This window comes from Aedes albopictus, chromosome 3, assembly GCF_035046485.1.
Source record: "Aedes albopictus strain Foshan chromosome 3, AalbF5, whole genome shotgun sequence".
NCBI lineage: Eukaryota > Metazoa > Arthropoda > Insecta > Diptera > Culicidae > Aedes > Aedes albopictus.
In genome coordinates, this window is record NC_085138.1 from 256,201,485 (window position 1) to 256,215,501 (window position 14,017).

At 38.6% G+C, this 14,017-nt stretch overlaps 1 protein-coding gene across 3 annotated transcripts in view; it reads right to left on the minus strand.

Moving 5' to 3' along the window:
* Positions 1–789: 789 nt before the first annotated feature.
* The window catches only part of LOC109424442 (probable serine/threonine-protein kinase DDB_G0278901), a 62,687-nt gene continuing 49,459 nt past the window's right edge, over positions 790–14,017 (minus strand). For 2 of the 3 annotated variants that reach the window (XM_062860300.1, XM_062860301.1), the window contains exon 2: positions 790–2,235. In XM_062860300.1, the coding sequence (XP_062716284.1) occupies positions 860–2,101 (1,242 nt within the window). In that variant the 5' untranslated portion in view covers positions 2,102–2,235 and the 3' untranslated portion in view covers positions 790–859. The remainder of the gene's footprint in view (positions 2,236–14,017) is intronic. The other variant, XM_062860302.1, reaches the window with a different exon arrangement.

The following is a 14,017-nucleotide window of genomic DNA, read 5'->3' on the forward strand; positions in this document are numbered from 1 at the left end:
AGGTTCGATTTAAATTCGATTTCGACTCGATTTCGATTCGATTTTAATTAAATTTCGATTAGATTTCACTTCGATTTCAATTCGATTTCGATTCGGTTTCGATTCGATTTCGATTCGATTTCGATTCGATTTCGATTCGATTTCGATTCGATTTCGATTCGATTTCGATTCGATTTCGATTCGATTTCGATTCGATTTCGATTCGATTTCGATTCGATTTCGATTCGATTTCGATTCGATTTCGATTCGATTTCGATTCGATTTCGATTCGATTTCGATTCGATTTCGATTCGATTTCGATTCGATTTCGATTCGATTTCGATTCGATTTCGATTCGATTTCGATTCGATTTCGATTCGATTTCGATTCGATTTCGATTCGATTTCGATTCGATTTCGATTCGATTTCGATTTCAATTCGATTTTGATAACGGCTTGATTTCGATATCGGTTAGATTTCGATGAAATTTCGATTTGATTTCGATTCGATTTCAATTCGATTTCGATTCAATTTCGATTCGAATTCGATTCGATTTCGATTCGATTTCAATTCGATTTCGTTTCGTTTTCGATTCGATTTTGATTCGATTTCGATTCGATTTTCAATTCGATTTCGATTCGATATTGATTCAATTTCGCTACGATTCATTTAGATTCGATTTCGCTACGATATCGATTCATTTAGTTTCGATTTCGATTGCAATTTCGATTCGGTTTCGATTCGATTCCAGAAATTACGGATACAATACGTAAGGTCGAAGTGAAATACTTTTTAACTCTTCAACTAAAGATTTGATCTCAATTCGACAACGATTTGAAGGCGTAACCATGCAAGGCAGGGACCGGATTAGGCCGTACTGTCATCTGAATATCCCAGGCCTTACCGATACAATACGTAAGGCTAGACGTAAGGTCAAAGTGAAATACAGTTTAGGAGTTAGTATATTTACCTTATCCCTGCTGGCTTCCTGGGCCCTCGCTTTGGCACTTTTCGGTTTATCGTGGATGGCTTTGCTCTTGGCTACTACCGGAAGGCCGCCGTCGATCATGGTGACCATGACTCGGCGGTTCTGGTTCGGCGGCGGCTGTTGCTGCTGCGATGACGACGAATGGTGATGGTGAGCATTGCTGGAATGTTGCGATTTACTGCTGGTGGAGTTGTTGTTGTTGTTGTTGGAGGTGGAATCCTGCTGTTGCTGGTGGTGGTGATGGTGATGGTGGTGCAGAGCCTGCTGCTGTTGGTGCGATACCGGAGGACGGCCGGCGTCCAGATCCGGCGACTGGATTGTACTGAGGCGGTTCTTGTCCTTCTCCTTCTGGAGCTGGGCAATGGTGGCGGGTGTGTGAGACTTGGAACGTTTGAGAAACTTCATGACCGGGTTCTTGACCCGGTACTGGATGCCGGAGTCGTCGTGCCGACCGGTTGTGGATTGGTCAACGGCCGAGCCGGTTCCCAGCGTAGCACCGGACCGCTTGTCGGTGGAGGTTCCGATGACGGCGTTGGCATCTAGGGAATGTACCTTATCGTCTAGTTTGCGGAAGCTACCGTCCGGCAGCTTGACGTAGCACCCTTCGGTCATCTTGTGGTACGAGTCGGAAGGTAATTTGTGGTAACCGTTGTCCAGGGTTTTGTAGTAACAAATATCAGTCTTGTGGTAGGCTTCGCCCGATTTGAAGAACTCCTTGCTGTTGGTCGAACTGAACATGGTGCTGGAGCCTTTGCTGAGATTCAGGTCGTTGCTTGCGGTGGTCGCTATGCTGACCGGTGGGCCTGCGGGACTCTGCCCATTGGACGCTACGTGCATCAGCTGGTCGATGTTCTTACTCTCGGTCCGGGCCTTGTGCAGCGGATCCTTGATGTGGTGGTCCTTCCCGCTGAAGGAGTTCTCCTTCTTCAGCAGTTTGATGTTGGCCAAGGCCGGTTGCACGGACGAGTGCCGGTGGTAGATCTTCTTGCCGTTGCGACCCACGGTGGCCCCTCCATGGTGATGGTTATTGTTGGTAGAACCCGTACTGGAGATTTGCCCCATGATGCTCGATAGGCTCTTGATGGCGTACGCTGCGTCTAGTTTGTTGCCCGCGACCGTGGCCACTTCGTACATATTTCACCTCCCCGGGGAGGGAGACGCGGGCGGCCTCTTTCGCGGAACCGAAACACTACGTCACTCGCGGATCTTCGGAACACTATAAATGTCTTCTTCTTTTCGATGTTTTTTAGCTGGTGATGATGACTGCGCTGTTTAGATAAAAATCATAATTACACTCAATCCAAAAGCCAAGGGAAAAGTGGCTCTCTGGGTCAGCGGTTTCCACATGTGATGCGCGTACGACAATCTTTCCAGTAGAAACATAGAGGAAAGGAGGGCAAAATGTGTCTATGACCGAAAAAGATAAATGTGTTTTGACTGATCCCACCAAAAAGGGGCAACGAAGACAACTTCTCAAAACATTTGTACATCTTCGCTGTATTGGGTGGTGCATACATTGCGGCGTATTATCTATCACTCAAAGATTTCGCGCATTTGAAGTGTTCTGGAGGAACGGAGAAAAACGACACATTCAGCTAAAAAAAATCTTCCACACTGATAAATGAAGTTTCGATAGGTAATTCGTCTTAGCCCGTACCCCGTTGCCCATTTAAATCTATCTCATGGAAAAGGTTATACGAAGACGACACGGTGTCGACGACGGCCAATGCATTCTGTCGTTCATTCATGGCGTGTCAGTCATCGTAGCACTACACAACACATACCCATCATGCGCGAAAGTCGGTCACGAAAGCACGTTTGTAACATCCTAGCATCGCATCGCATCGCTTTGTTTTATGCGATATGTGCGATGTGCACTGACTATATTTACGGCATATTACCTCCTCCTACTCCCTTTATCCGGACGATGATGTTCTACTGTTGCGAACAATTGCTACTAACCCCGTGCTGCCGCACCGAGAGGAAACTTTTACACTTTGCTGGAAGTGCATAAAAGTGACGACACGCGATGCGCATTAAAGAAGCGGGAAAAAACTTGTGTCGTCTTTTGTTGGTTTTACGTGCATGGCTGAGCCGGGAGATGCGAATCTCTGTCGGCCCCGTGTTTGTCGTCAGGTGTTGAGGTAAGTCAGGTCGGGAATGATGTTGGAGAAATGCGGAAATGCGTGTTCGTGATGATAAAATGAAGAAATGAGCACTGTGCAGTCGTCAAATACGATATCAAAAATAAGAGATACATCTCGAATAGTTCTTTAACTGCACATATACTTTAAGTGATAGCCAAAGTAACATTTTTTAGTCAAAAAGACTCAAATAGGTTCTTAAAACCATTATAAAACCAAAATAAAAGGCATGGTTTTATGACGGCTATCAAACCCTCTACAAGGCTAATTGGTTATCAAAATATTACTTGGGAGCCCAAGTCATATTTTGATAACCAATTAGACTTGTACTTGATTGATAGCCGTCATAAAACCTTATGCCTATTATTTTGGTTTTATGATGATTCTAAGAACCTATTTGAGTCTAATCGCCTAAAAACGTTACTTGGGATACTATATACGGTTGTTGTCCAAACATTGAACTTATAATCTCTTAAAATCTCAATAAAACCAAAATAATCTGCTTGGGATAAAAGTATGTTTTTTTTTTTATTTTCCAAGACTGAATCGACGTATAGTCTGCCGATTCTCACCTCTAGAAATACTGAAGTTATTCTAAATGGCATTATCAACCCTGATTCCGGCTAAAATTGCTTCAAAACCTTGATAAAAACCAAACCTAAGTATTGCGTTCCACCCTCCACATGTATTGGGTCTCTCCCGTTACTCTTTACTATTATGCAAATTTATCGCAAATATTTTTATTTTGGTTTTATGGTAGTTCTGAGAACATTTTCATTCTATTTGACTTAATTATGTTACTTGGGCCATGAGAAAGAAAACATTATGAAACGAATTTCTAAAAAAGTTACAACAAGAGATTCTACTAATTGTGTATAAAAACTATCGTGAAGTTTCTATCGGAAATGTGGCATGAATATTTGTGGAACTGCACAAGGGATTCTCCAAGCAAATTATGAACTTGAAGGAGTTTTTTCCGAAATTTCTGATCTTTTTTTTATTTGAAGCTTTTACCTGATGGCACATTTTGAACAAAATTTCTGAAGAACACCGCATGTTGTGGGGGAGCTGTATTTTCTTAGTAGTTTTTTAATATTATATAGTGTCTATGTTACCAGTGGACTTATAACGCGGGTGAATCATCCTAGAATGGAACATTCCAGCGTAAGGCTTACCATATCAAGTTTTAGATCTTGCTGTTTTCCTGCCTGCATAATGCAGAAACATACAAAGATCAAAATTTGATATATATATATATATATTTATTTATTTTTATATATAGTTTTAACATTTTTTTGAAATAATGTTGCACCTTTAATAAAACTTTTATTTCCGAAGGATCAAGGCAAATATATTGCTCAACAAAACTGATAGAAAGTAAGAAAACATGCGTATCACCTATATTTATTCATAGTAGCTTAACCTTTTTTATTTCATTATAAATTGCTCTCAAGACTGTCGAATAGAGCTCCTAGTAGCAACCCCATCATACTAATAGAAAAGCATTTATCCTGAAAAAAAGTGGAACTGTCATTTCTAGCCATCCCTAGCTATTGTCGTGGACGTGCCCAATTCATGATGCTGAAAAGTGTATAACAAACACGATGTGTACAAGGAGTTTTCAGATTGTGTACCGCGATGCACTAAGTGTACCGCTAAGCCTTGCCAAGTCAACTACGAGACATTTTTAAATTCTGCTCGATAGCACGAATAACAGAGTTGCATATCTTCTTGATAAAGTAGTCTTTGGAAATAGGCTAGAAGAGGTTCTTAAAGCCAGCACAAAACCAAAATAAAAGGTATAAGGTTTTATAATGGTTCTCAACACCTCTACAAGACTAATTGGTCATCAAAATGTTGCTTAGGCTTGTACCTTCCGAAAAAGTCCAAATGATAAAAGATTCCTTTATTACGAATCTACTCGGAAGTGTAAAACTAAAAATCATACCAAAAATTGACAATGCGCCCTAAAAAATCTTTGCTGAAGGACCTTCCATATATCTGTTCATGAGGTCGTCAGATCAGATGGACATAGTAAAAAAAACTAGAGGAGATGAATTTAGTAAAAAAAATACCAAAAATGTGCCAAAATTCCAGGAAAGAATTTAAGAGGCACCTTACATTTATGTAACATGCCATAAGGATCTTTTCAAAAATCTTGCCCGGGTCTTTCCAAAAGATCTGCTAAAAGTCACGCTTCGGTTATTCTGCCATAACTTTTGGCAGTGTGGTTATCATATTAGCATCAGAGAACGACGAGTATGTGCATCTGAGAGAGGCATCAGAAGACATATTTTAAAATATTGTACAAGAACTATAATTCAAAATAAACAAATTATTGTGGCTACGATATAAAAGACAATACAATAACAATAAAACTTATGGTTATGCACTATATGATGTATGATGTATGAATGAACATTTTTCAATTGTAAAGTTTAATTTCTCGAGTAATTTACTATTTTGACATTAATTTAAATATCCATTCAACATAACGTATTGTTCAATTACCATTCAATAACAGTTAGATTTATTGTTGGAATAGAATATACTGTAGTAGCATTAAAGTTATGTATTGTATTTTTATGGAAATTTTTATCGAAAATCTCTCTAATTGTTATGCCTACGTGGTACATGAAGAAATGCCTGACAAATTTCTTGAAAAAAGGAAAATTCACTAGTGAGCTCTATCAGAAGATCCTCCAGAAATTCTACCAGCAATTCCTTAAATTATTCGGAAACTGTTCTAAAAACCAAAAGATTTTTCAAAAATATCCCTAATAAAAATGTATAATAAACTGTCGATTGGGTGAATGATTGTATCATTCCATATATGATCAAGATGATAGCCCGAAATGGTTGTTAAGCACGTTATATCATATTTTTCTATTAGGGATATTGTAAAAAATCAGTAAAAATAAGACTAGGTTCGCCTGACATTCTCTCCAAGGACATGCTATTTCAAGAATTCACCCAGAATTCTCTCGTAATCTACTAGGGATATGATCAAAACATTTTGTGATACTGCACCCAACCCCACCAAATTCTTTCGAAGATTCAGTTATAAATTGGCTTTGGGGTTCCGTCAGAACATAGACTTAATGTTCTGGCAGAATTTTTTCAACCGATTCGTCATAAATTTTCTGGTAAATCTAATTTAGGAGTTTCCAAGAACTCGAATATAACGGAATCAAACAACGAATGTACAGGTTATGATTTTCTACTTATTTGGTTTATCATAAATAGGATTGTAAGTGTATGATACAACAAATCATAATAATGATAGCAGTTATCGTTTTCGGAGTTTCAATTAAAAACCCGAATTTGTTGTTAAGCATCGTTACCATTAAAACATGCTAATTTCCTCGAACAAAAGTTTTGTGATATGATTTATGATATAATCACTTAACCATCAACGTAATGATTCAGAGAATAATCAAAAACTAAACGAAAATATTTGCTTAATCGACCAAAAAACAGCACACTTCTGCTAACTTTGCTTAATCGACCAAAAAACTCCATCAATTTTTGTCAAAAACTAGTTTAACAATGAAACTAGAAAGAATAGCCTATGTTTTGAAGAAGGAAAAATTTATGAATTCAATATCAGCAGTTTTAGCGCCAAAAACTAGTTTAGCAATGATACTAGAAAGAACAGCCTATATTTAAAAGAAGGAAAAATTCATGGGTAAAATATCAGTAGATTCAGCATCAATAAAGTATCTTCGTGCCTGTCACACGATACACACATGCAAAATGGTCATTTGCAGAGGAAGCTCTCAGTTAATAACTATGGAAGTGTTCATAGAACAAGTTGAGAAGCAGACTTTGTCTCAGTGGGGACGTAACGGCAAGAAGAAGACCCAATGACCATTCGGCCTGATGATCATTCGGCCTAATGACCATTCGGCCTAATGACCATTCGGCCTAATGACCTTCGGCCGAATGGCCTGACACCGACGATAGGATTTGCTGCAGTTTTCATCGCGCGTGCAGTGTAAGTCATGTTGAACGAGTGCTCGCGGGTAGCCTTAGGCATTCATGTTCGAAAGTAGAACAGATTTAGTGAAGAATTTCTTGGTCTGCATCTGAGACCTTGAGAAGCTTGATACTATGGAAAAGGATCTCCAAAAACTTTAATTTCCAGCCTAATTTAGCCACACAGTGTGCTATTACCGAGACTACTGCTATAATTGATGAAAAGTAGGTAAACAAGTTTACTATGAGTGTTACTGTTTAATCAGTTCAGTCACGAGAGAAACCCCTCTGGGCTATGGAGTTATGCACTGGAGAGGTGGTTTTTGTAAGTGATGAATCAAGTTGATATGCTGTGAAATGCAACCAAATTTACGAGATTGTAGAACGTAGATTACCATTGAATATACCTCGAAGTATAAAACTTTATTTCTTATCTAACGTTGATGCTTGACCAGCTGGCGTTGGATTTTTGTCAAAATAACAAGGAAGATACCTATATGCTAACTAAATCGTGCCTTGCTTTTCAATTGATTTTTCCCAAATAAATTTGACAAAATTTATATTTCACAACTATTCCTGTATCATTACATGTATCATTATCATTAATATTATGATAACTTTTTTCGAACCCTAATCCTTTGATCATAAAATTATTCCTACTTGTATCATTATCATTTCATGAATCATCATTTTATAATATGAACGATACCATGGGAAATTCCAACACTTAGGAAAACATTCTTCAAAATTTCGATGGAAATTTCCTCCCGAATATCCTAATATATTGGTCTCAAGAGCTTTAAGAACGCCGCTAACTCCGACAGCCAACAATAAGGATAAGAAACAAACTCAAAACTGCAAAAATGCATAATGCCTCCATTATGCTAGATGGCAATGGGGTTTTAAATAAACTATTATGTTAAAAACATCCATGGTTTTGTTGCCATTCGTATTGTAAGCCAGATTGCACTTCGAAACAAGGCCGAGGAAGTTAACCCTTATGTGGCCGACAGCGCTCATTTGAAAAGCACGGTGTAGAAAAAAGCAAAAAGTTTGTCGGACACATAATGGTTAACCTTGCACATTGGTCGGGCTCCATACAAAGGGGCGGCCAAAACTCTCAAAAAACGGAATTGATATTTTTAAACTTTTTTTCGCCTTATAACAAAGATAATGAATTGTAGTTTTATGATTCTTAATTAAAAGCATACCAGCTTTTGTATTTCAATGACATTTTTACTGCCAAAGTGGCCTAAGTCATAAAATTGAAAAATGAATTATTCGAAAAAAGTAAAATAATAATATTTTGAGAATGGAATATATGTTTTATGTTATCCAGCATATGAAAGCTTGTTATTGGACTGTTTGAATGCACGTATGGTGCAAAATAAATATGTCACAAAACTTTTCAAATTTTCATATATTGTACCTTAGGAATTTTGATATTTTTTAAGTTAAAAAACGGTTCGTGTCGTCACGTGTCGCCGCAATTTCGAATAGTACATCTTAAGCATCGTGCTTAGGGCTGTATAAAAACGTTTAAACTTTTTGCAGAAATTTGCTGTTTTTCAAATTAGAGCTATTTAAAAAAGTCATGTTTTTTCATATGTTTTACGTTATTTTTCCATTTTTGACTGAAATAAAATTTATCTTCCCACATTTTTCACACGTTTTGAACAAACTTGATTGGATTTGATCGAAAGATGATCATATAATTAAATTCAAATTTATTTTCTAACAAAAAACGCAAAAAAATGTGAGGTTTGCTGATTTTTACCGTTTTTGAAATTATTGAAGTTACGTAATTTTTGAATACCCCTTTTTAAACACTAAAAATGCTATATAACATATCTAGACAACCTATAACTTCGATTAAACACAGAAAAAGAGTTTTGGCCGAACTTTATCTTTTTCCGACCATTGTGCCTTGGCCCAATCTTAAGGAAGAATACCAAAAGCATGAATGTCACTATTTCCGGCCACGTTCTTCTTTGCCGAGACTTTCTCATGGGTATTACCACTACGGAGTGGGAAATTAGGGAAGGTATTAGGTCACAGATACGACTGAAAAACTGACAATGGATCTAGGGCGTCCGTTCTATATTTGGTTGAAATTTAATATAATCATCAAAGGGATGATTTTTTTTAAGTTTTTGGAAGAGAATCAAAATAATTTTTGACGAGTGACATGAATGAAAATTCAATACTGTTGAAAAAAAATGAAAAAAATAAAGGGAAATTAATTAAAAGACATTTTTTATGACAAAAGTTTGAAAAATAAAATATAACAGAACAAATAATTATACAGATCTGATGAAAACTAAAAAAAAAATCAAGAAGCAATGATTGAATAGTCTCGCCAAAGAACCTTTGGGTAGTGATCTCAATAAAAAAAAATGTGAGTAGTCCTCAGAGTAGAATTCTTCATTCAACTTCTGGTTTCTTAAAATTTCCGTGATTTTTATAGAAATCCTCAGTGTTTGTCATGGAAATCATAAGAAACCACTCAAATTTTTAATGAAATTATACATAAAAAATTAGAAAAAAAAATGGATTCGAAAATTGATAACGTAATTTGGAAATTGGATGATGCACAGTCTCAAGTAAGACTGGACCAGCACAATTTGGATTGATGTGTCATTCAATTCGGTACTTGTTGTAATACATGGAGGATGATTTGGTAAAAACTTTGAGAAAAGCAGAAAACCAATGACAACTCCAGAAGCATTTCTTGATAGAACAGTACGAAAAGTTAAAATTCCGAAAAAAAATCAATCATACATAAAAAAAATTCCAGAAGAAACTTCATTTAACAAGTTAAAAAAAATGTGAGGAGCAAGTTACATAGACAAAGAACTATTGATCTATTGCAAAGCTTAGCAAATGATCAAAAGGGTAGTTTGAAGAATTCTTAATGAAATATTTTCAATTTTTTTTAAACAACATTTTAAACAGCGTTTAAAGGTTTCAAGCTTGTTATGTCTGCACAAATATATAAATTACAGTCGAAACTTCTAGAATCTAATAAAAAGGAGGGTGTGCTTCTATAGAACAACTTTTAAAATATATCCTTACAAAAATGCGTAGAAGCCAAAGGACTTGTTTGCCAAATACCTAGGCAAAGTCCTGTAAAAGTTCAGCAACCTGCTTTACAAAATTTTCTAGAAAAGCTGAACACATTTCAGTGTTCCGATCAAATTTTAGAATAAATCTTCCTAACTAATCCGGATGAATTTCTGTGAAAACCTTTTTAATATATTGCATTTTTAAATTTCTAAGCCATTTTTGAAACCACTTTTGGGCAAAGTTATGACCAGGGAAAATTTATGACATGAGCTGCATAAGCTCAAGGAGCATAATTTGGAAAATATTTAGAAAAAAACTTTCAATGAACTGACATTAGCAAAAAAAGTTCTATCAAATGTTATGTTGTGAATGCGCTTTGAGAACTAAATTGAATGGAATGTATGTGAATTTTTTTTTCGAAATCTCAGTATGTTCGAGCGAAGATTGAACAGCTTTGCCAAATGAATTAAATTAACCATCTTTTTGCATTTGGGTCTTTTTGACCCAAACCGTTCACTACGTCAACGAGCTTTTCTTACGTGATGCAATAGGATCTTTAAACTTTCTTATAAGCTTTGAAATGTTTGGAACGTTCGAAAAACTAATTCAAATGCTGGGGATGAATTTCTATAGTTTTTAAAGTCAAAAATAAAGCATTCGAGCAGCTGCTCGAAACTGCTCGAATGTCGATTAATTGCACTTTAACGAAACTTTCATTGGCCCCAAATACTGCCCGCATGAACACGTATGATTCCAAAGTAGTTTTCGAGTATTAAAGGCTTCTTTTCTGAAATTAACGGCTTCCGTAGGATAGATCTGTACTTTCACATCAGAAATTTATACTAAAATCATCAGATATCGAATAAAATTAAATGCCACTCAACTGCAACGACAACGTCACATTTCATCAACTGTCACAGATCCTCCACTTCTAACCTTCCCACCAAGCAAAATTCCTTTCTAGGAATCAGCCCCAGAAGAAAACCATTGAACCGAACCAAAAGATAAAGCAAATTGCCACGACGGACCCGCACGAGCCACCGGTTGGTGGTCCCCTCACCGTATCTTCTCCAAATTTACTGGTATTTTGTTTTCCACTTCATCGAAGATAGACGGGCTGCGATACGCTGTCCGTCCACAACATCCGGACCCGATTTAGGGGCTCAAAAAATAGACAGGAAAAAATATGCCAACCAAAAATGACGACGATTCTCCTTATTCTTTGTCGTCGCTGTCAGTCAAGGCACAAGCACGCCAAGCATGAATGGAAATTGTCCCGAAAGATGGCCGGTTTCCCTGAAAATTAAGACTCACTAGCACACAGGTCTGGTCTGGACGGTCAACAGGTACGCGGTGGGTTTTTGTGTTTATCATGGGTTGAACGAGAGGGGGCGCATAAAAACGCGGATCACGTTTTAGAATGCGAAACCTCTTCTTTTCCTATAACTAATATCGCTGGCGTTCACAATTAAATACATATGAGTTTTATCTTTGCTGGTCAGAAGAGAAAAGTACGGCTATCATCATCAATTTTCGAATCGAATTAAAGAATCGAGTTCTAACTTATGGTCATATAGAATTCGAGCAGTTCATTAGACATATCACATAATTTAAAAAGATTTCGTTTCGAGTATACACAGTGTTAAACAAATCGTTATATTTTAAGCCGTGCAAGAGAAAAGTTTATCGAATAATTGTAGTTTTTTAAGTAAAGCATAGAAACTGCTCGAAAAAGAAATAAAAGGGTTTGTTTGTAAAAACTGTAGAATGGTTTGACTCAGTTTTATATTTTAACTAGAAGAAACAGACTTTCTCCTACTCTGGAGCAAGTCAAAATAAATTAAATTCAAGTAAAAAAAACTGCTCGAATAATAGAAATCATCTACCATCATCAAGGTATTGGAATTGGAAATAAACAAATGACATGCAATTCACAAGGAAGGTCCCTTGAAACCGAAAGTGAATCATCCCTTCATGTTTTGTAGCAGGCGCTCAACCGCCTGCAAAACTTGCCAAACAGGTTTCGCCGCACACCGACTTGGAATAACGAATTCCAGCAGGCGCACACCAGCCTCTCACCCTCTCCCTCACCGTGCAGTGCTGATTAATACATACAATCACCGAAGGTAGGAGTTGCAGAACGAAGCGCAGCGCACACAAGTGGGTAAATAATGGGCGACCTTGCAACGACCCGTTCGCTGTTGGTTGATTCCAGCTGCACAAAAGTTGCACCGTGTTATTACTGGATTCTTTTTTAATGCTCCACACACACAATACCGGAGGGAGACCTGTACGAGCGCGATCCCCAACCGGTTGTGCAGTGTAATACTTGAGTCAATCATCATCGACGAAGATGACGAGCGCGCACCATCAGCACGACATTGCCATTTTGACCGACCCAAGATGGACGTGATTTAACCCACTAATGTGGGCTGAGAATAGCCATTTGCTTGGTGGATCCCTCTTAAGGTCTCTTACATCAGCACTTAAGGCGCGCGGCTAGTTTGGTCAACCAGACCAACGGCAACGCAATGATCTGGTTTCCAAGTAATCCGCGCCCCTCGCGACTCCAAAGAAGGAGAAAAGTGCGAGCACTCGGCGAAACATCATTGGATAATCGGTGCAATAAAAAGCGAAAACATGCTGTGAGAAACGCCAGCGCAGAAATAAAAAAAACCTGATGGTACGTAGAAAGTTCGCCGCCGCCAGAGATATACTATCGCAATAAAGCATTACGATCCTAGTAGTGTGCACCATCGAACCGACTCCGACGCCGCCGCCGCCGCCACCAACCATACGAGTAAGGCAAGTGGAACAAACAGATTCAATAAGCCACACCAAAGAGCACCGTTCCGCCACGGCAACTCTCAAACAGCAGTGGTGATGTCACTCCTAGCATGTACACAATTAGCAGCCCAAGCAACGCTCCGCACCGAGTGTTAACGGTTTTGTTGCGCCCCTATTCCCTGGTTTATGGCTCAATCAAAATGTCAAACCCCCGTGCGGCAGGCCCGGGAAGAAGTCGCACCGATTAACATAGATGCACGGTACTTGGAAGGAAAACCACCAACGGAATACGAATTAACCTTCGTGCCGAGCTCGGTGACTGTTAACCAGGTGTATTTCCTCGTAGCGGATCTGGAATGCTCGTAAAAATCGATTTGAAGGCCGGGGATGTGCTCTATTTAGTTGAATATGCTAAAAAGGCGAATTCGAGCAGTTGCTCGAAACTGCTCGAATGTTGATTTTTCTTCGCCAAACGCAATTTCAACTTGCCGCAAACGCAGCCCGCATGGTAAAACTTGCATCTGGTTGGTTTTTATTGATTTTCTAGCCACAAACAAGGTTGTGGCGAGGGTGTCGTTTACTGGCGAATGCACATCGAGAAATGCGTGCCAGGAACACATCGGGAGGTCTCGCACTGCTCGCGTGCCAGTAACCCTCTTTCTCCGCGAGGTGGAAAGTCGCTGCTGCCAGAAAAAGTTTTTAATTTATGCATGACACATCGATCCGACACTAGCAACAACATCCAGGTTTGGAAAGTTTGTCATCGTTTTCGCCATCCGAGAGCGAGCGGGTGGAATCGATGATTGTCCCCGTGTGCGCGGGTTTGGAGAAACAAGCCACCCGACACTAATTTGACAGGCGAATCGTCGTTGTGCCGGTTAAATGGCGTTCTTCCGAAGGTGCTTTTACGTTCATAGCGCAAATGAAGTGAAGCACACCGATTTGAGGTTCACCCCGAAACCGGGGGTGAAAGTTTATTTTCAATCATATGGCAGCGACGACGGTGGTGTGGCAAACGAAAATAGAACACAAATCGCTGCTCCGATTGTGCTTGCGTTTTGTTTACATTTCATTT